Genomic DNA, 24,011 nt, shown 5'->3' with positions numbered 1-24,011 from the left:
GTAAATTATGGCCCTAAGCTTTATCTAGTTTTATTAGCTAGATTTGGAAATAATGCGTATACAGGAAACAGCCAAGTTTTTTTTCATTTTGTTGAAAAGTGTAATTATTGCCATTTATATATCAAACCCTTCTTCGAATTTCCTTAAGTGATTTCATGTACAAAAATCTTCAAAAACTTAAAAATAAACATGTTTCACTATGAAACTGAAAAACTCTTAGTTAAACCGAAGTTAAGAAGAAACATTTGCCAAATTTGCATATAAACATTCCATTAAGGAGCAAGGCAAACTCTCACACATCAATGAATGCTCTCCGGCTCAAATTTATGCTCAATAATATGGGACCTTGCTTTTATAGCAGAGTCCGAACGGCGTGCTGTAGTGCGACACCTCTTTGGGGAGAAGTTTTAACATGGCATTATACCTTACAAATGAAGCCAGCATTAGAAGGGTTAAACACCGCTGAAAACTTTTATTGATGTTTTTGCCAGAATTAGAACTTTGGCGTTCCGCATCCGCATCATACTAACCTCTGCACTGCGAGTGGCCTCCATGTGCCACTATTAATGGCAAAACATTTAATTTTGTTTTCTCATGCTTACAGAGCCTAAGGCAAAAAAAAAACACCAATTCATATTTTGTCATTAATATGGTTGTGTTGAAAAAAAAACAACATTGCCAATCTCTGTCATCCACAACATATACGAGTACATTCATAATTTTCAATTTCATTTTGTTTGTTGTCCTTAAGATTGTATATTTGCTTGTAAATACATACATATGCACACAGAAATACATACAATGTATGTAGGTGTGTATATATGCATATACAATTTGTTAATATACAAAATTGAAATTTATATTGGCTGTTTATCTTTTGTGGTTCAACACCCCCCCCCCCAACGTAAACCAAGAGAGAAGAATGAAGACTCACATTCCAGGCAACGGCCAAGCGACAAAGTGTACATAACTATTTATAAATTTTTAATGCCATGCCATTATCGTAGACCGCATCTGTATCTGTAATTAATTATCATTTACGATAGCTTTGCTTATATTTTTTTTTTTTCTTATAGAAGTGTTCGAATTTTCTTAAGAGAATTATGATTATCATTTGCTTACCTCTTAACATTTCCATTTGCTCGTTTCAGAACTGTGCATATCTTCACAAAGACGCAACACACATGACAATGACGGATAGATTTATAGTAACGAAGACTGAAGAGAGTGATGCTGCCCCCGACTATCTCTTAGAAGAGTCCTGCACTGGCAAATTATTAAACGATTTAAGTGATAACGGTAAGTCTGAGTTAGTGAGTAAGTGTGTGTTGGGTGTATGCAAGTGTGCTTCCCTTTCTAAATTCATAAAACTTTTGTAAACTGTTGCAACAACAATTATTAAGATAAGCGCAAGGGAAGAAGAACGAAAAAAAAAACGACAAGAAAAGAAAAACAAAAACACCTGTATCAGTTGCTGCTGCTGGTGCTGCTGTATTAATCAGTTTAGGCATCCTTAGTGGCGACCGTAAGAGGGTGGTGAAGTTTTTTTTCCAATGCCCACATGCGTACGTGTGTGCTAGTGTTTGCGTTCATGTACAAAACAAGACCAGCCAGCAAAAAAACTTTGTTGTTCGTTTAACCTACATCTGTTTGCTATGGCAGTGGGTGCGTATGTGTGCTATGAACCGGTGTTGCCACAAAACAATTAAATTGAGCAATTTTTGTAGCTTTTAATACCCTTTTTTCTATTGTTGGATATACTTAATTTCTTCGGGCTTAGAGATGCTAATCCTTATTTAAAAAATATCAAATGGTCACTATTTTTTAATTTTGATGGCAAATAAAAAAATTAGCTCTTTTATACCCTCGCCATATTTTAAAAAAACGCTTTTTGACTGTACCTGAACATAATTCAAAAGAGTTTATCTGTTCGTACTTGGCCCATTTTCGTTCAGAGGCAAAAAATGTAAAAAATGCATAGTTCAAGAAGTGTTTTGGAGGTCATGTCCCACAGTTGAAAAAACTTTGGAATAGTTCTAAAACATTTGAACAGATTACGATATCTACATGACATTTGATATAGTGGAGATAGTGTGGAGATAGCGTCCAATAGGTATGCAAAATTTAGAGCCCTGACACGAAGCATTAATGTTGGCCAACTCGATCATTTCAGATTTTGAAGTGCCGCCAAATAAGCATTAATCGGACGATCATCATGATCTTTTTGCAAAAGATAGAGCTCGCGAATGCCTAAATGTCTGGAATTTTTCTTGATCATTTGCAAATCTGATTACACCATTGTAAAGGTTACAAAAGTCTCCTAATTATTAAAGGAAAAAATTGGTAAATATCGATCTTTCCTACTAAAAGTTATACGCTTCGCAACTTGAAATTTTTGAAAAAAAAAAAATATAGTACGAATCATTTTTTTTAAGGTTTGGTTAACAGTGTTGGAATATAAGAGCCCTAAAAAGAATAAAAAAATATCTAAAATTGAAAAATAAATGTTTTAGTTACCATTTTCTAAAAATTTTGACTCTGATGAGCCATGACTAAGCACCTAAAATGTAGCACATTTTTCAAGCATTAATTTTATAGGCTGAATACTTATTTATCATATGCCATTTCAATAATTCAGATAGTTGTATTCAAAAAAGTAACTCAAATCACGCTACGGTGCGTTCTTCCCTTTATATTTGGATATAGCTGTCATATTTACCGATCTCCCGATTTTAGTCCTTTGGCCCATAAAAGCAGCGTTTATTACCCGATTTTGCTGAAATTTGGCACAGTGAGCTGTGTAAAGCCCTTCGAAAGCCGCGTTCAATATGTCCTCCATCAGTCTATATTTGGATATAGCTGCCATAGCGACCGATCTACCGAGTTAAGGCCTTGAGCCCATAAAAGCCATATTTCGCTGAAATTTGGCATAGCGACCCATGTGATGCTTTTCGACATCCGTGCCATATATGACATAACTATATATATATAGTTATAGCTGCCATAAAAACCAATATTCTGCTCTACAAACTGTGTGGGTGCCATATTTCAATATAGCTGCTATGGGTTCATAAATAATGCATATTTCACCGGATTCTAACGAAGGTGGTTAAAATATATATCCGATATCCGTCCGGCCGAAATTTATGTCTTCTTACTTGTTTTATTAACCTTCGCAAGCCCAAAAACCACCCATGTGGGATCTTCGATTATCAAACATCAAAAACTCAGCAAATTTTTATCAAAAAAAAAAATCGATTTGAACTCATTGGCCAAATTTTTTTTCTCTACCAGAAAGTAATATCTATACGCTAATCCACCTAAGTTGGTTTTGTTCCACACCAGTAAAAAGATAGTATTTACGATCCGGATATACAATAAATCCAATAGTATATACATATAATTTGTGCTTGTGGAATGAAGAATGTGTTCCCATACTGTTAGGCATTTACCTTCGCCCAACCCATGCTGAAACTGTCTTAGTGAAGAAGTTGGATGACTTGGGAATTTTTTCTTCTTAAAAAAACCCGACCGGCAGGCCTAAAATATGCTTAAATTAATTATATTTTAGTCTTGTCTAAGAAAAGTACTTGATCTAAAACGTTTATGTCCTCACTTCTAAATGATTTTAATTAAAACCAAAATATTATGACAGGGTTAAAGGTCCGTTTATTACCATTTTAAGAAAAAATGGGTGCTCAGATACTTGACCATATATGGTCAATGTCCGTTCGTATTCCACTCCTAAAACCCTGTTATTTGAAACTATGATTGATGGCCCTTGAGGTACTTGACCCAAAAAGTAGGATATCAAATTCGTGCACTGCTCTAAAATATCTGGAATTTGAATCCCATATTGTCATTATTAGGTTATATTTCCCTTAATCCCTATTGGGGTTAAGGCTCTCTGAAAGATGAATCCATATTTTGATATTTGGTTGATACCATACTTCTAAACCCCTCGCAGTTGAGTGCTACCTTATCATGAGCGTTAGTTTTAGAGGCTGGGATGGTCCTCAGGCATATGACGCCATATTTATATGTCAAATTCGTTAGACCTTCTATTTGTGACACCTTAATGCTTTGATCACGCCTTTTGTCGCATTACCTCTAACAAACCCAAAGCGGATATGTACATACTTTTTGGGTATGTTCGTGGAAAGGCGACCTACCACATATATCCTTACAGAGTCATTATTCATTGCGAACATTTCAAGAAAATAGATTACGTCATCCACATGGACATACAAATAAAAAGAAAATTATTTTTTTTTTTTGTACACAATAAAGATATGAGCCCATCAAATATTGCAAAATACTGCATCCTCTCCCCTACTTCTTTAAACTATACACCAACTATTTTGTTCATTGAGTGCATAGTATAGCCACAAAATTAGTTACTTTGACTGAGCAAAATCATTCATAACCGGCTGTCTTTTTAAATTTCATTCTACGTTTAAATACAATAAGTGACACCCACCCACCCACTGCATATGAGATGTTGGAGCATTTCCTATGTTATGGCACGGCTTTCGCGACTGAAAGATGCTTACTTAGGTGGGGACACAATACACGACATGAGTTTGAGGAATTCCGAACTTAAAATTTTCTAAACCTGGTTTAGGTTTATGTCAATAAAGACATGGGAGGGATTTATGTCCGCACCCTCTTTTCAACCTAACCTACGGACTCTTAATTTTCATCCATTTTAAGTTTTATAAAGATTTTCCTATCCGTTCAAAAATATCAGACTGATTTTCTCCTTCTGTCCCTCATACCATTATCACAGGGTGTGCTATGTGTGCTCTTCTCTATAGATAATGGTAATAGTCTTGTGATAAAGCATTTCGCAAATGGCACATTTATGTGTCTTTAAGGCTACAACTTTATACAAATCCTTTATTGACTCATAAGCAGGCCCATAAGCTTCTATGGAATCCGAGAAAGTCCGGACAAAATCAAAACGGCAACCCTATGCTGTACCCACCTCTACATATTTCATGTTATTCTGTGCTGAAAAGCAGCTTAGGCTGCGTGTGTGTGTGTTACTGACCTACTGTTCGTTTTGCACACTCTCACACAGAAATACCATGTATTCTGTTTTCATTTTCATCCAACTTATTTTGTCCTGGCTATGTTTGTCCTTTGGCTGTTGTTGTTGCTTCTGCTGCTACTCCTGCTGATGTTGTTATCGAACAACATGTGTAAATGTAAATTTTTGACATATATACACAGTCACCCGTATGTATTCGCAATGTTTCTCCCAGTTTATGTGCTCGCTGAGGTTTTTTCATGATGACTTCCAATTGAGGAGCATCATCATCTCTTGCTTTGTGGCTGATAAAAATCTAGGGATGCCTGAAAAGCAACGGCAATGGTCAACATGAAAAAACTTACATAATTTCTTACTGGGGAGTGGTTATGCTGCCACAAAAGCTTTTTACCCTTAACATGGCTTTGCTGCCTGATGATGACGATGAGATGATATGAGAAAACAAGAGTCCCTAGATTTGCTCACATCTCTCTCTCTCTCTCTCTTTAATGGGTATCTCACAAAAAGCTCCCTGATGAAGCTGAGATGATGCTTATGGTTTGAAACAGCATTTCCCAGTGACCCACAAATGCTGGGCAGAAAGCTCTTCGCACACAAGAATACTCAGTGATTTGTTTTGAAAGATTTTGGGGGAGCGTTGGGAGTTGGTGGTGTTCGAAAGGCAGGCCTGACCTCTACCACATTTTTTCCAACAGGATATGTATGGGCCTACCATCAGCCATCGCAGCACTTCTCACTTCTCTCTCGCCACTCACCCGCTCCCTCTGTCTCTCGTTTTGTTCTCGTCTAGGTGGCAATACTGGCCGCTGGCAATAGGCCTCGCAAGCTTTTTTCGCATTTAAACTCGTTATCAAGGATTTTGATGAGATGCGAAATGTTGTACGCGCTCAAAATTACCAGTTTCCCATCGACTACGCAGGTCCTTTATCCAGCACAACATGGACCACTCTCAAGAATTTTTACAGCTGCTATCACCGCAGCAGCGGCAGCAGCAACGGCAGCATCCGTAGCAAGTCTATACACTTTTCGTTGTTTTTTCGGGGAAAAGTCAAGTCAGTTTAGTTCGAATTTTCACTAAGTAGCACAAACATTTGACTCTTAATATTAAGCGCCATAAAAATAAGTCTTTCGCAAAAATGGACTAAGATAACCGAAGAAGAAAAACTAGTACAAATCACCTCCTCCAGTTCCATCAAAAGCATCTAGGGAAGGAACAAGAATATCCAGTTTCTAGCCCGAAATCTTTTGTGGTTTTGCCCTCCCAGGATCTTTCGAGGGCGTTTTTCGTTTTGTATTTGCCAACAAAAAGAAAAATGATTTTGAAAAACTTGCATTTATTTAATGGTTAATGATAACATTTAAAAATTGACAAAACCGAAATTACATAAGCAATTTACTTTCTAAACGGGGAGAGCTCGCTCGGTAGCCTCCTTTTCCAAACGAACAAAAAAAAAAAAAACAAGAAAACCCAAAAAAAACTACAATTGTTAACAAATTAAAGTAAAAAAAAAAGAAAATCAACCAATAAAAATTGTTGTAACCTTTCCAAGAGTTAAAAACACTCAGAAAATGAAGACTTACATCTCAGAGAAAGATCTGGCGATAATAGGAAGATACTGAAGGCCTGAAAACGTTTGCCATGAATTAGGAGCACGTCTTATTTGCCCTTTGGCCCCCGATCGAAAGCAAAAGCAAACAAAAATATCCCTGGCCAGACTACTCTCAATGTGTGTCTAGCGCAAATCCCAAGTCAGCCAAAGCCCCAGGACGAAATAAGCAGGATTCCCCCTCCCCACTCACGGTGAGGCGAGAATCCAAAGTGGTGTGTGAAAGACTAAAACAAAGAAAATTTTGCTCCAACAAACGATTAGTGGACAGGACTCGATTTAATTCGTCTTTGGCTTTGGTGGGAATTTTCGTCTAACTGTTTGAAATTTTTGTGGTGCAACACGTCCACTGCCCTGCCTAAAAATGACGGAAAATATTGTGGGAGACGACAACTCATCCTCTGTGGATACAAAATTAAATGAATCAAATATTGAATCTAACCAAAATGGTAAGTTCTCAAAAAAAAAATACAAAAAAGAAAAACAAAAGTGGAAAAACATGAGAAAATCCCAACACAACTCTATACATACACATTTGCAAAGTTAGATGTATGCGTGTGCGTGTGCGTGTGATACACACACTCACTCAGAGATGCTTTGCAAGCGAAACGAACACAAAAATCCCATACATTTCAGATTTTCTCTTTGTCAAAGTTGAGTACCTGCCGTACATCGCATACACAAACAAACAACCACACAAAGAACCAACAGACATACATGCCTACAAACGAACAAACAGACGACAGTCGTGTGGACTACCTTCATCCCCACTACCACTTGACTCTGAAGGCATTTTTCATTTCCAACCAACTGCACTACAAATCTATAACCTCAATCCCAGCCCCATGTCCTTCCCCACTCTCTCCCACTCTTGTTCACACTCACGCCGTCTTCCACATTACCTCAAGCTCACAGGAAAATGTCAAATCCAAAGGAAATTTAATACATTTTTTGTTTTTTGACTTGATGTTAATAATAATGAAAAACAACACAATGGCAAGGGCGACAGCAATAAACAATAACAACAACAACAGCAGCAGCAGCCACAATAAAAACAATAATTAAAATTTAGCCAGGCGATAAGTAGATGCAAGTGCTAAATTCGATAATCTACATATTTTACATAAATTATGATAAAAATCTGTCATACACACACTCACATGCCCATTGGAGAGGGAGGGGGGAAGGAGGCTTTTACAGAGCCACATCATACACTCGAGATTGTGCTCTTCACATAATCATCATCATCATCATACTCATCACCGCACATCTAGTATAAATCCCCATACATTACCTATCATCTTCGAGTTGCAAAACAAAATGAGCCAAGTCCGTTTTTCTGCAAACTCAAATCGCACACACACTACCTACCCCAATTGTAAGCTTCACAGATTTACAGATCAAAGGCGTTGGTTGCTTGCTGGCCTGCTGCTGTTTTTGTTCCATTCGTACCTTCGTCGAATCGCATGCTAGAAAATTTATATGCCTTCGCAATTGTCATCATCAAACACTGCTTCTAAATGCGCAACAACACCTGCTTTTGCTTGATAGGATTTTGAGTTTAGTCACCTTCGTCGGCCCGGATTAAAAAAACTTGACTTGGTCAGTTCTGGCTGAAAACGAACGATAGGACCTAACGAACAACCGAACATGTATTGAGAAACAATACCACCTAGTCGCTGTTGTTGGTCTCTATATGGTCTATGTGTGCGTTTATGTGTGCTTTTAAGAATTTCTCTTTTTTTATAATGGTGTGTATATGTGTGTATCTATTTTTCTCAGCGACAAATCGAACAGTATTACGAGTACTAAAATAATAAAAAATAACTGAAAACAAATTTTATATGCCAGGATGTGCTACACGCACACGCACATGTGTAGATGCAAAACACAGTTTTTGCTTTGTGTTGTATGACAAAATGATTTCCCCTTTTGCAGTTTTTTCCCTCATATGCATGCAATTACAACTACTTGGTCTTTGGTAGATCGCATTGATCGACCACACCCATGTTGAAGGCTTAAACAAACATAAGATCTCTCTTTTATCCTGGTAAGAGACAAGCTGCGGTGACTATATAATATCCTACACCAGGAATGTAGCCAGGAGGGGGCGGGGGATGTCGGGGCCCGAGCACCAAGCATTGGCGCAAAATGTTGCGATGCCTATTCATCGCTGTCCAATAGAGCAGATTTATCTCTGTCAGGAATTTCGAACTGAGAGATTACTAGTAATATTTTTTTATCCACCACCATAGGATGGGGGTATACTAATCTAGTCATTCCGTTTGTAACACCTTGAAATATTCATCTAAGACTCCATAAAGTACATATTTTCTTGATCGTCTCGACGTTCTCAGTCGATCTAGCCATGTCCGTCTGTCAAAATCACGATAGCGGTCGAACGCGTAAAGATAGCCGCTTGAAATTTTGCACAGATATTCAATATTGATGTAGGTCATTGGAGATTGCAAATGGGTCTTATCAATTCAGATTTAGATATAGCTCCCATATAAACCGATCTCCCGATTTGATTTCTTGAGCCTCTGGAAGCTGCAATTTTTGTCTGATTTGCCTGAAATTTTGTCTGAAGTGTTCTGTTATGACTTCCAACAACTGTGCAAAGTACGGTCTAAATCGGTATATAACTTGATATAGCTCCCATTTAAACCGATCTCCCGATTTGATTTCTTGAGCCCCTGGAAGCCGCAATTTTTGTCCGATTTGGCTGCATTTTTGCATGCGGTGTTCTGTTACGACTTGCCAAATACGGTCCAAATCAGTATATAAACTGATATTGCTACCGGTCTCTCGATCATCCTTGTTCGGTTCCTAGAAGTTTTAATTTTTAGCGCAGTTTTATACAATGCACATATAATTATTTGTCTGGGGTATTACCTGGGTCTCCACCAAGAAATATTATCAAAACTTCAATTAATTCTCGATAGTCCCTTTTTTTACCCACCACCGAAGGATGGCGGTACGTTCATTTTCTCATTTCGCTTGCAAAACATTCAAATATCCATTTTAGACCCTATGCTAATTTTACCCATGAACATTCCACTAAGGAACAGGGGCAAACTTCTCACATATCAATGAGTGCAGTCCGATTCAAATTCAAACTCAATGATAAGGGGCCTCCTTTTATAGCCGAGTCCGAACGGCGTGCCGCAGTGCGACACCTCTTTGGAGAGAAGTTCTACATGGCATAGTACTTCACAAATGTTGCCAGCATTAGGAGGGAAAAACCACCGCTGAAATTTTTTTCTGATGGTCTGGCTAGGCGTTTAGCGTCATAGGCGGACATGCAAAGCTCTGAGCTACGGTGGCCTCCAGTATATATATTCTTGATTGTCGTAAAAATCTAAGACCATCTAGCTATGTCCGTCCGTCTGTCTATCTGTTGAAATCACGCTACAGTCTTTAAAAATAGAGCTATTGAGCTGAAACTTTGTCCACACGCAGGTTAAGTTTGAAGATGAGCTATATCGGACTATATTTTGATATAGCCCCCATATACACCGATCTACCGAATTAAGGTCTTAGCCCCCTAAAAGCCACATTTATTATCCGATTTTAATGAAATTCGAGACAGTGAGTTGTGTTAGGCCATTCGACATCCTTCTTCAGTTTGGCCCAGATTGGTTCAGATTTGGATACAGCTGCCATATAGAATGATCTCTCGATTTGAGGTCTTGGGCTCATAAAAGGCGCATTTATTGTCCAATTTCGCTGAATCTTGGGACAGTGAGTTGTATAAGGCCCTTCGACATCTTTTTTCAATCTAGCCCAAATAGGTCCAGATTTGGATATAGATGTCATATAATCCGATCTCTCGATGTAAGGTCTTGGGACCATAAAAGGCACATTTTTTGTCCGATTTTGCTGAAATTGAAGATGGTCCAGATTAGGATATATCTGCCATATAGACTGATCTCTCTTTAAGGTCTTGGCCGCATTAATAAGCCGATTGCGCTGAAATTTGACACTGTGACTCATGTTAGGCTTTCCGACATACGTCTCCTATATGGTTCAGATCCATCTATATTTGGATACAGCTGCCAAAAATACCAATATTGGACCAAATCGGACCATATTTGGATATATTGCATAAATAATGAATTTTTCAACGGATTATGACGAAAAGTGGTTTACATTTATACCATCTTACTTATTGTAACTTCTTTGGTTAATTGAAGTCTTTAAAATTCGATCAGTCTCTTAATATCTTCGCCATTAGCACCGGATAACGTTTATGCGCAACTCTCTATATTTTCAAGATCTATTTTTTCTAATTCATTTTTCGAATAATGGAATTTCCGCACTTGTGATTATCTCCGTGACCAATGTCTTAAATGCAAGTTTTGCCCATGAACATTCCACTAAGGAAAAGGGGCAAACTTCTCACATATCAATGAGTGCAGTCCGATTTAAGTTTAAGCTCAATGATAAGGGGCCTCCTTTTTATAGCCGAGTCTGTGTGTCTTTGGAAAGAAGTTTTACATGGCATAGTACCTCACAAATGTTGCCAGCATTAGATGGGAAAACCACCGCTGAAAATTTTTCTGATGGTCTCGCATGGATTCGAACCCAGGCGTTCAGCGTCATAGGCGGACATGCTAACCTCTGCTCTACGTAGAAGTATCCGTATATAATATCAAGCGGATATCTTTACTCGATCTACCGCTCGAGATTTCAATAGATGGACATGGTTATATCGATTTGGACTGTCAAGACGGATAAGAATCTATATTTTGAGGTGTACCAAACAGAAAAACTAGCTGAGTATACTCCCCATCCTTAATGGTAGACATGAAAAGACCTTAGGAAAAGAAGCGGCCTTAAGTAATTTTATTTTAAAAGTAAAGATGTTCACCTTATTCACAAAACTTAATGAAGCCTTAAAATAGGTTTATTTGACAGGTCTATAAAGGAAATATCTCAAATAATCCTATTTCAAATCTACGTTAAGTTTTGTGAATACCAATGTTTAAAAATATGATATTAACAGTCATTGGTGAAATAAAATGAGATTCCATAATCGAGCGAAATTAAGAGTGAAATGTTGTATTCGTTACACACAGGAAAAATGTTAAAAAGTAAGGATACTATGTTAAGAAACAGAATTTTCAAAAAATAAATGAAATTGGGAGTCATCTTGGAAGTAAAATGAGAGTCTGTTAGTGATCGAAAATAGAAACGGAAGTCGTGTACGTTCCAATAAATTGACTAAAATTAAAAGATAATCTATTTGTATTAAAGTTACGCTTCTTTGGCTCGTAATCATTTCTAAAATCCTTCGAGCAAGGAAAATAAATTATAATTTTGTTTGAAAAATTTAAAAAAGTAAAAGAATAAAAAAATGCTGCAGTGTAATGTAGGTCGTTTAATCGACTTTTCTATTCACTCTGAGATGTGACATAAGCCTCTTCGCCCCTTCGCTGTGTGTTAACGGAGATATGTGTATGTGTATATGATCAACACTTAGCTTTAATTTCTTTTTATCATAAGTGTAAAAATGCCACATTAAGACATAGCAACCAAAATAACCCCATTTCATGTGTGGACGACATGCATTCTTTATAAAATGAATGATAAATAATTAAAAATAAGTTCCAAGAAACGAAGCTTACATATAATCAAATAATATAGGCATTGAGTGACAAATAACATAGATTTATATATAGTTCTTAGACTGAACTGATTGTATAGTTAATGAAATGTGAAGTTCAGTAACCCCGCAGCCGAAGAAATGTATAGCATTTTAATTGAAATGACTCAGGGAATTTCTAAAAAAAAACTAAAATAAAATAAAACAATACTTCTGTTTTATAAAGGGAAGATGGGGAAATCTAACCGCACATAATCAACATCATCGTCAGGTACAAATAAATTAGCTGAAGTCATTTCAGGAATGCGACTGGTTATGGCTCAATAAATAACAAGTAAAAGCGTGTATAGTTCGGCCGTGCCGAATCTTATATACCCTCCACCATAGATCGCATTTGTGGAGTTCTTTTCCCGGTATCTCTATTAAGGCAAACATATGATAAAAGGAAAGAATTGCTATGCTATTGGAGCTATAATATCAAGTTATCGCCCCATTCAGACCATAATAGAACTGAATGTTGGAGACCATAGTAGAAGTCGTTGGTAAAATTTCAGCCAATTCGTATAAAAATTTCGCCCTTAAGGGGCTCAAGAAGTTAAATAGGGAGATTGGTTTATATGGGAGCTGTATCAGGCTAAAGACCGATTCAGACCATAATTGACACGTATATTAAAGTTCATGAGAGTTGTCGTTGTACAAAATTTCATCCAAATCGGATAATAATTGAGACCTCTAGATGCTCAAGAACTCAAGATCCCAGATCCGTTTATATGGCAGCTATATGATGTTATGAACCGATTTGAACCACACTTAACACAATTGTTAGAAATCATAACAAAACACCTCATGCAAAATTTCAGCCAAATCGGATAAGGATTTCGCTCTCTAGTGGCTCCAGATTTAGAGCGCACAACAAGCCGATTACTGGCTATGTCCATAGTGGCATGGGGCGGATTAATATCTGCACCCTCTTTTCAACCTAACCTAGTGGCTCAAAAAGTCAATACCCCAGATCGGTTTATATGACAGCTATATTATGTTATGAACCGATTTGAAGACGGACGGACATGTCATGACGATCAAGAATATATTGTGTGGTCTTAGACGAATATTTCGAGGAGTTACAAACAGAATGACGAAATTAGTATACCTTTGGTGGAAGGTATAAAAATCCACGAAACGGTTTATGCGAAGAATACATATGTGTACAGGTACAATGTGGACCATTATTCATATGAACGATTATGTATCATCTATTGTGAATATATCTATATTATGAGAGTCTGAAAGTTTGAAGAAGCTATATCGGCATGTCAAGTTATGCAAATAAGTAACCACTCCGAAAATACTTGTGACTTCAAGAATCATGCCACATCTTCTACTACGAGTTGTTAACGATATTAATTCTTAATATCGGTTTATTGAGGAACAATGTTTGCCAACGAACGATAAGCATTTATCAGAACTAAATTAGACTGTCAAGTCTCTACTTGTGTTCGCATGGTGTATTATAAATCTGTTCTACGCATTGACCGCAAGACTATAACCATTTTACAAATGCACATAATTCAAAAACTCACAGCCCCCAAATGTTATCGTCGCCTACATCAAATCAAATGCTACCTCGAAGAATAAATTTTTATATTGTCAAAGAAATACACACAATTTCGTGTTATCTACTAAAATAAGTTCTAGAAATGCTAGTTCCTTCTTATAATGCCCTGTAGCATTCTTTTTGAAATTTTATGAAGAATTTCTTCCAGCTATATGTCATCAAGTTCAATTCATCCTCAAGAAACTCTTAACTAGTTAGGCAAGCTTTCAACAGGCTTCGCGGATTGCATTATCTTGTATACCAATATCTTTTCTATGTTAAATACTTAACATACCCACAGTTTGTGAGTACGGTCTAGAGCACAAAAGGCATACCTAAAGCTCCAAAAGGCATACCTACGACCATAAGAGATATATTTATTTTGTCATTCCATTTCCTACTCTACAATGTACATATTTAAGAGTACATATACTTGATCGTTGTAAAATTCTAAACGATCTAACGGGCGTGTCCGTGCGTCTGTCCCTCCGTCTGTTGTAATCACGATACAGTCTTCAAGAATTGAGATATTAAGTTGAAATTTGTACAGACTGTAATTTTTCATACATAGGTTATATTCATGAATGGGCCAAATCGGACCATATTTAGATATAAACCGACCAACCGATTTATCATATTGAGAGCATGAAAGGCACATTTATAATTCTATTTTGATGAAATTTGAAAAGGCGAGATTTACTAACCCCCTCGACATCTTTTCTAAATTTGGTCCCGATCGCACTTAATTTAGATATAGCTGTTATATGGACCGACCTCCCGATCTATATGCTCTACAACATGCGCATTTTTTAATCGATTTTTCCCAAATTTGGAATAATGACTAATATTAAGACCCTCGACATCCGAACCTAAAAGGGTCTAGATCGAGTCATGTTTGGATATAGATTTATATATACGTAGGTGCCATATAAACCGATGCATCGCGACTTATGGTCTTAAGCCCACAAAAACCGCATTTATAAGCTGATCTCTCTGAAATTTGGAACAGACAGTTGCAATAGGTCTCAGGATATCCCAGTATGATCCACATCAGACCATATATAGAAATAGTAACTGCCCTGTAGACTGATCCGCCGATTTAGGAATTAAATAAAGATATGGAAGCCACCGTAGCACAGAGGTTAGCATGTCCGCCTATGACGCTGAACGCCTAGGTTCGAATCCTGGCGGGACCATCAGAAAAAATTTTCAGCGTTGGTTTTCCCCTCCTAATGCTGGCAACATTTGTGAGGTACTATGCCATCTAAAACTTCTCTCCAAAGAGGTGTCGCACTGTGGCACGCCGTTCGGACTCGTCTATAAAAAGGAGGCCCCTTATCATTGAGCTTAAACTTGAATGGGACTGCACTCATTGATATGTGAGCAGTTTGCCCCTGTTCCTTAGTGGAATGTACATGGGCAAAATTTGCAACAGATGCATTTATTAACAGTTTTCGCTTGATTAAAGGATGAATTTAGTTATATTCCTTGACACCCCTACCAATTACGGTCGTGATCAGACATATTTGCTATATAAATTCATTTTCCGATTTAGGATCTTAAGCAAACAAATATAGGAGTTATTGCCCGATTTTGCTGAAATTTTAAAATTTCACTTGTATAAGGTTTGTCGGCACCTGAAAATTCGACCGCTTTGAGATTAAAACTATTACAAATATATCCATGGTGGTGGATATCGAAAGATAGGCATACTTAATGAATTTTTTAATTTTTTTTTTTTCGAAACAATATTTTAAAAAAAATTTTTGTGTGAATTTTGGAGCTTTTCAAAATTACCAAAACATAACCTTATCGGACGAGACATTTTTTATGTAGCTAGTTTCATTCGCCCTCTTTATACCAATGAAACCCGCATTGGGGTATCTTTTCCTGCGACACTTCTATTTTTAGATATATTTCTACCCATTCATCGCTGATGGGTAAATTTTAATTCAGCTGACAGTCTTTGGCGATATCAGCAAACTTTTTTCTTGAAGTGTAGTTAGCTAGAATTGCAAATGGACCATACCTGTTCACATTTAGATATAGCTTGCATACACATAGAAAATTTTTTTAGTAAAAACGGCAAAAATATTTGCTATTACAGCAGAAAATTTGCTGAAAATGGGATATCAGTTATGTTTGTTAAAATAGCTTAATTTTTCTGCTGTTTTCAGATAGTCAAATACTAGAAGTAGCCAAAAAAAGTCACAAATTCTTCAAAAATTTATACCTTGCATTTTATTTATTAATTTAAGGGATATTAGCGCACGATATTTTTCCATTTAGAATTTGATCATTATACTGATCCTCTATGTTCATTGCCCACGCCCTTAACTCGGTCTGGGCGCACTGAAAGTCATCTCACTCACCAAGAGTACTGATGGTAGAACTTGGGCCCTTAAAGTCAAGAGGTCTGCCATCTCATTTCACCTTACTCCGCTATGGTCCATTGTCGGAAAAGGCGTTATTTACATTCCAAGACCATTTGTTGATTTATCGTCCTGGTTGTTCACACTCGACATTTTCCAGTTCATGATTGTCTGGATCTCCGCTTGCAGAACTGTTATATTGTCAGACAGACGGAAATAGATCTCAGTCCCTGAGTTTAAATGTAGACCCCGACGGTGTCCTCTAGCTTTGATCTATTCAAGTTATTCATACCTCTAAACTTGAAATTTTGTGAAACTTGTGAAATTATACCAAAAATACTGCAAAACACACTTTGCTTTGATGTAAATCTCATAAAAACCTATCTTTCGATTTGAGTTTTTTCTTGTCCCATCTTGTCTCATTCGGTGCATAATTTTGGGGTAGGGCGAACCGCCTGGTAATAGATACAAAACTTTTATATAAGTTTCGTATACAACTCTCAAGTTCTTTTCGTTTGAATCCTATATTGTCCCTATCGGCCTACATATCCGTTTGGGAGTGATTTTTGGGGTAGGGCGACCCCCTTGGGACTTGACCCAAAATGTTAATTCGTTTCGTATTCTAACTCTAAAATGTTGACAACATTTTAATTAATCAGATTTTTCTCCAAAATTCTTTATTTTAGAATTTTTTTTATATGGCAAAGGTAGGCTCTTAGAAGGTAGTTTGAAACCCCTATTGTAAAGACCCTATTTTTAAGGTCCGTCTTAAGGTGGGAAAGTTAAAAAAATATACCGAAAACCCCCTTCCGATATCAAAAAATTATATAGCCTATTGTTCCTTCCACACCACTCCCAACAATCTGCAAACATTTCAAGAGAAACAGTTCAGCCTTTTTTGAATCTATATCGAAAAAAGAAACTTATACATATACCCACAAATAAACAAACAAACACACAAAGAAACACAAATATATCTATATATAGAGATTAAAAATGCTAGAATTTCTCCGAATTTTTAAATTCCTTATTGTTACAGGTCGAGTATTTCATAGCCCAACTTTCGTACTTGTCCGATATTCCTAAATGGTTAAAATTTTTTGATAATTTTCTCGAAAGTATGACAAAATTGCTTATCCAGCAAAATGTGTTTTTCTTTTAGTCCTGTACATACAAATTGAGAATTTAAAGTTTCGGAAAGTAGGTTTGAGTAGCCAACTTCATTTCATTTCGACTTGGGCCACTTGTTATCCATTATGACTGCGTAGATGTAGATGGTACATCTGGGATTTTGTTTGACCTAAGGTCATTTGCCCAGTAACCTTTTTTATAAAAGCAAACTACAAGTACGAGGCTCCACACGCCATGAATTTCATGTCCCAGGAAACAAGTAAACTACTAAGAGCCCTAAGTATTTATACATGTTGCCTGCAATTGTACATGATGATTTCCAATCAAATAAAAATAAAACAGAGCTGTAAAAACCACATTGGACCACTTCCAGGATTTGTTCCCAAAGACGACCAATAACTCAAATTCACTTTTGTTCAGTGGGTGGTGGCGAAAGTGAATTGCACAATACCCGTCGTTAATTTAGATTTTTTCGCTTCTGTTCTTGTTTTTTGTTTGGGAAATGAATGGGAAAAGCCATTATGTGTAGTTGGCAAATATCATAAAACAACACGAGCTTTCACTATAATTACACTCTCGTCTGGTGTATGTGTGTGTGTGTGTGTGTATGTGTGCTATGCTGGCTGGCCTATGGAGCCAGCACAGATGTCTAAACTTTCGACTCAACACAAGTACGACCAGCTATGCCTCGCTATTATGCGCTTCCCAACAAAATGCCAAAACTTTTAAGAGTTACAGCTGCGAATGAGCTAACAAATCTCTCATACGTACCCCTGTTCAATGCTCGCACAAGCTCAGCTAAATGTGTCGGTGTTGCTTATAGCATCCACATGACCGACTGATGGCCTACAGAGCGAAAGAGAAATAGACAGTGGGAGAGCGACATTTATGTACTCATATTCTCACTCTCTAGATGAGAGAGTGTGTGTGTGACCTAGGTTTCAAAATAACTCAGTGTGTATGTCTGCGTACGAATTTTTATGACAGTGTTGTAACGATTTAAATTAAGATTTTTTCCTTTTGTGACAAGATGCCATAAACATTGTGCGTGTGTGCTGGTGCCTCTCAATATGGGTTTATAAACAACAAGAAAACCTGAACACCAGAAAAGGGTTGCCATCGTTCTTTACATCGATGAAATTCGTTGGATATATGCATCAAATTAAATTAAACTTAAAAAAATAAAAAAAAAAGATTGTTTATACACTCAACCAAATTTGTTATTCAAAACTGAAAAAATGTTTGCTAAAACAGCAGTTTTTGTCTTCTGAAAATGGGAAAGCAGACCTGACTGCTGTTTCGGCAAATATGGGACTGCTGTATCAGCAAACACTTCGTACTGCAATTTCAACTAACAAAATCTGATGTTTCGAATACAAAGGTCTACTGAAAAAAAATTGTATGCTACTTTATTGCTGAAAATAGCAAACATTGTCTGCTGAATATAATTTTGCTGCTATTGTAGCAGCAGTACAGCAGTAGTTCTGCTATTTGAGAGCAGCAGGCTTGTTGAAAATGACAACTGCTTAATAATGAAGAGAATGTTAGATGAAAAAATAAAATACAAATGTAAATGTGTGTTTCAGGGGATTTTTACAATCACCACTGAATGTACACTCATAGAAAAAAGTTTGCTGAAAATAGCAAACACTATCTGCTGAATATTAGTAGTTAAAATTGCTGCTATTGTAGCAGTGGTTCTGCTAATACGGCAGTAGTACTGCAATTTCAGCTTAGCAGGCTTACTGTTGAAAAGTCTGTTGTTTGCTCAAAGTGACTGCTGCTTTTTTTCGAAGGGGATATTAGAAGAAAAAATAGAACACATATGTATGTTTCAGTGGATGTTTATAATCACAACTAAATATATATTTTGCATAAGCTTTTTTCTTTAAATTTAGATACAAAAGGCCATGTCATTTATGTGCACATTAGTAGAGCAATAACAAAAATGCGAGCTAGCTTAGCCACATTTCGAAATGTATACCAATGTATGGATTAGATAGCTTTTTTGCAGTAATATTTCACAAATTAAAATCATCTTTTGCAGCAAAATTTCTAAAGAAAATTCTAAAAAATGCCTAAAGTAATCAAAGCACGTAACAGGCAACCTTAAAAAGTATCATACACATTTTTTTAGCAGACTTGTGTACTCAAAACAGCAGATTCTGTTAGTTGAAATAGCAGTAAGAAATGTTTACTAATACAGTAGCCCTAAGTTTGCTAAAACAGCGGTAATGTCCGCTTTCCCATTTTCAGCAGACAAAAACTGCTGTTTTAACAAACATATTTGCTGTTTTTAATATCAAATTTGGTTGAGTGTATGATAAATGAAAAAGAACATTAGGGCAAATGCAATGCCCTAAATTCCTGACATGAAATAAAACATTCATTTAAATATATTATATTTTTTTTACCAAAGTTATAATAAACAAGTAAAAGCGTGATAAGCTCGGCCGGGCCGAATCTTGGGATCCAATCACCATCGATTCTGCTACAATGTGGGAGCTATATCGGGTTGTAGACCGATTTGGACCGTACTTGGCACAGTTGTTGAGAGTCATAACAGAACACTTTTTGCAAAATCAAATCAATTAGGAGATTGGTTTATATGGGAGCTATTGTATATCAAGTTATTGACCAATTTGTACCGTACTTGGCACAGTTGTTAAAAGTCATAACAGATTACCACAAGCAAAATTCCAGCCAAATCGGACAATAATTGTGGCTTCCAGGGGCTCAAGAAGTCAAATCGAGAGATCGGTTTATATGGAAGCTATATCAGGTTATACACCGATTTAAACCGTACTTGACATAGTTGTTGGAAGTCATAATGGAACACTGTGGGCAAAATTTCAGTCAAATCGGATACCAATTTAGGCTTCCTTAGGCTCAAGAAGTAAAATCGGGAGATCGGTTTATATGGGAGCTATATCCAAATCTGAACCGATATGGCCCATTTGCAATCTCCAACGACCTATATCAATATTAAGTATCTGTGCAAAATTTAAGTGGTTAGTGATATGCGCTCGACCGCTATCGTGATTCCGACTGACGGAAGGACGGACATTGATTGAAGATGTCGAGACGATCAAGAATATATATACTGTATGGGGTCCTAGATCAATATTTTGAGGTGTTACAAACGGAATGACTAGATTAGTATACCCCCGTTCCGTGCTGGTGGGCATAAAAAACTTAAGTATTTCTTCCTACAAATGTTCAAGTAGTAAAAAACTGAAGATTTGATAAAAGGTAAGCTAAATTAAGTTATGGGCCTTTTAGAACCATACTTGACATATATGTTAAAAGTCATAATAGAACGCAGTACGACAAATCTCGGTCAAATTGGACTAAAATTGCACACTCTAGTGTTTGTACTGTTTGTACGGAAAGCTTTATTCGTTCACAGGATACAGAGACTTGACATCGTTCAAGAATATGTGTATCATGTGCTTGAAGAGTGAAATAACCCAAAAGTTTTGCATGATTTACCTTTTGCAAAAATTTCATATAGATATCTAGTATTTTTCTTTTTTTCATTGAATGAAAAGGGAAAATCAATTTTTTGAGTTATGTCACTCTTCTAGTATATTAGAAGGTATCAAGAGATTATTACCACAAGAATTATTTCCTGGAAGCCTTTACTTACTTTAATTGGAAGCCATGATTCTCATATACAAGACGGAACCGTCGAAGCTAAAATCCTTGAATTTTACACTATCAACCAAATCCTTTTTAAACAGCTTTACAAATATTATGGCAACACTGCACGAGAAAAAAACTAGGACCTTTTTGCGATTTTTGTATCTTTTTTTCTTTGTTCATTTGATGAAACCCGACATGCTTCCATACACACATACATCATCGAAACGTTCACACATATATAAATATATACATTTATGGGAACATGCCATGGAAGTGTGAATGGCTGTGTGGCGACAATGTTGTTTATTTCCTTCGGTGCCATGGCAAGCTTTGTAGGGGCTGTCGCTTGTCGGTCCATGTTTAAACGTTACAGGTAACACTTTCAAAACAACACATGAATACACACGTAAGAACAACATACGTATGTACTCACAAAGGTATTTGCACCATTCGATGTAAGGGAAATGACAAACTGCAGGTGAGCATAGGGTAGGGAAGGTGGCGAGTTAGTTAGGTATTATTTGTGTTACTGATTTTTTTACTGGTTGATGTTGTTTTCCCATACACACATATAAACAAACAAATATGCATACTGACTGACATGCATGAATGTACATAACATGCATATTTTCACATGTATGTGGTGTTGTTCCCTTCCAGATACATATGGATGGATGAACAGAACGTCTGGCATGTTTGCATTATGTCCTTTTGCCATTGTTGGATATGATTATAGGTATGCTCATAAAGTACGGCACACTTTTAATCTGTTTTTTATACACTCGCTTGCATACATGGCAGTGTGAGTTCAGATTCAGTGAATGAATGAGCGAAAGCACAATACTGGCTTGCTACTCTTAGTACACGGCTTGCTTACGCATTGTATTATTGTATTATGAAACCTCATCAAATCCCACAAAAAAGAAAGTATTCCACCAGGAGCTACAAACAAAAATGATGTGGCGGCAGGTTTATATCCCCAAGCAACTATTTAATCAGATTTACTGCACAACCTTTCCACTGCTGAAAAGTGTAAAATTTTGACAAGCATTTAGTGTGAGTAGCATGAGGGCAAATGTTTTTTGATAATGAAACGAAAAAGGCTACAAACTCTAGCAAATTAATTCGGAACTGCTAATGTTTTTCATTGTGTCATCTCTAAAGGATCAACAATGAAACAGCTTAGCGGTAAAACCATTTAAAAAAAAGCGAAAGATAACGAATCGTCAGAATAATGTGGAAAAATTTTAAGTTTACCACTCTTTATTTCCGAGATTTTTTAAGTTTCAATGCGAATTTATTTATGTATTACTTAGGTGGAGAAAGCCAGAATCTCTCTATGGGAATGTTCGTGGGCAAACTAATTTAAGCCAAATCGGATAAAACTTGAGAGTTCTAGGGCCTTAAGAAAGAAATTCGAAGGACGTAAAGCTACGTTCAGATTAGTCAAATAATTGACTCAACTAGATTTATTTATTTGCCCTAAATATTCCAACATTCTTGTTATTTGTTATTTGCCCAACAGTCGATTGCATGTAAAATTTTTGTTTCCATGTTGGATCTTACAATTTTTTTGACATTAAACAAGGAAACACAAATTTTACATGCAATCGAATGTAGGGCAAATAAAAAGCCTTTTTTATCTAATGGTTAACGCTAATTGATTTAGGGCAAAAATTAAAAAAACAAGTTGGGCCATTCGACCCCTCCACGTTCGTGTCAAACCGTTTGGATATAGCTTTCGTGTAGACTGACCACCCGGATTAACTGTTTGAGCTCATAAAACCAGCAAAATCGACCGATTTTGGTTAAGTTCTCGCCATAATAGCTACCATATAGACCAATCTATACATATTTTTATAAAGCTGTATGTATGCGTTTCGTAGTGCTTTCTTCCGAAAGCCACTTTTCTATTTTAATATTTTCTAGCAATGCCCGAAAACGACTTTCAAATTTTTTTTACAAAATTGTATGTCAAGTTACAGATGTACAAATGAAGCTATAACAAGTAAAAGCGTGCTAAGTTCGTCTCATATCCCCTCCACCATGGATAGCAATTGTAAAGTTATTTGAATGGCTTATTCAAATACATATGAGCTATATCAAGTTATTGAACGATATGGATCGTACTTGTCATGGCTGTTAAAAGTCATAAAAATACCACCTCCAAAGTTTTAGACCCTCTAGAGGCTCAGAAGTCATATTGGGAAATCGGTTCATATGACAGTTATATTAGGTTGTCAACCGATTTACACCATACTTGGAACAGTTGTTAAAAGCAATACCAAAACGACATATGCAAAATTTCAACTAAATTTGATAAAATTTTAACTAAATTTGATAAAATTTCAACTAACTTTGATAAAATTTCAACTAAATTTGATAAAAATGCGTCCTTTAGAAGCTCAAGAAGTTTAATCGGGAGATCGGTTTTATATGGCAGCTTTATCAGGCTATGAACCGATTTGAACCATACTTGGCACAATTATTGGAAGCTACACCGAAACAAAATTTCAGCCAAATAGGATAAGAATTGCGCCCTCTAGAAACTCAAAAAGTCAAGACCCAAGATCAGTTTATAAGGCAACTTTTAAAAACATGGACCGATTTGGCCTATTTACAATCGGAGCCAACCTACACTAATAATCTATTTGTGTAAAATTTCAAACGCCTAGCTTTACTCCTTCAAAAGTTAGCGTGCGACAGACGCTAACTTTTGGGGGGATGAATGGGGGGACGGACGGACAGATGGACGGAGATAGCTAGATCGACCTGTAATGTCATGACGATGAAGAATATATATATATATATATATATATATATATATATATATATATATATATATATATATATATATATACTTTATGGCGTCTTAGACGAATATTGCAAACGGAGAAAATTAATATACCCCCATCCTATGGTGGAGGATATAAAAATGAAACGAACTGTAACGTATTCTTCCAAGTTTTTACTTTCATTGGTTACCAAATTTTCCAAAATC

General features: G+C 36.5%; 1 protein-coding gene across 3 annotated transcripts in view; it reads left to right on the top strand.

The window, feature by feature from the left end:
• Nucleotides 1-1,151: 1,151 nt before the first annotated feature.
• LOC106088421 (solute carrier family 12 member 6) overlaps nt 1,152-24,011 on the top strand; it is a 56,088-nt gene continuing 33,228 nt past the window's right edge. For all 3 annotated transcript variants that reach the window (XM_013253938.2, XM_013253937.2, XM_013253936.2), the window contains exon 1: nt 1,152-1,299. In XM_013253938.2, coding sequence (XP_013109392.1) covers nt 1,185-1,299 — 115 coding nt within the window. In that variant the 5' untranslated portion in view covers nt 1,152-1,184. The remainder of the gene's footprint in view (nt 1,300-24,011) is intronic.

Source organism: Stomoxys calcitrans, chromosome 5 (genome assembly GCF_963082655.1).
Source record: "Stomoxys calcitrans chromosome 5, idStoCalc2.1, whole genome shotgun sequence".
Classification (NCBI taxonomy): Eukaryota; Metazoa; Arthropoda; class Insecta; order Diptera; family Muscidae; genus Stomoxys; species Stomoxys calcitrans.
The sequence above is the reverse complement of the archived record's forward strand: the minus strand, read 5'-3'. Positions and strand labels throughout refer to the sequence as shown.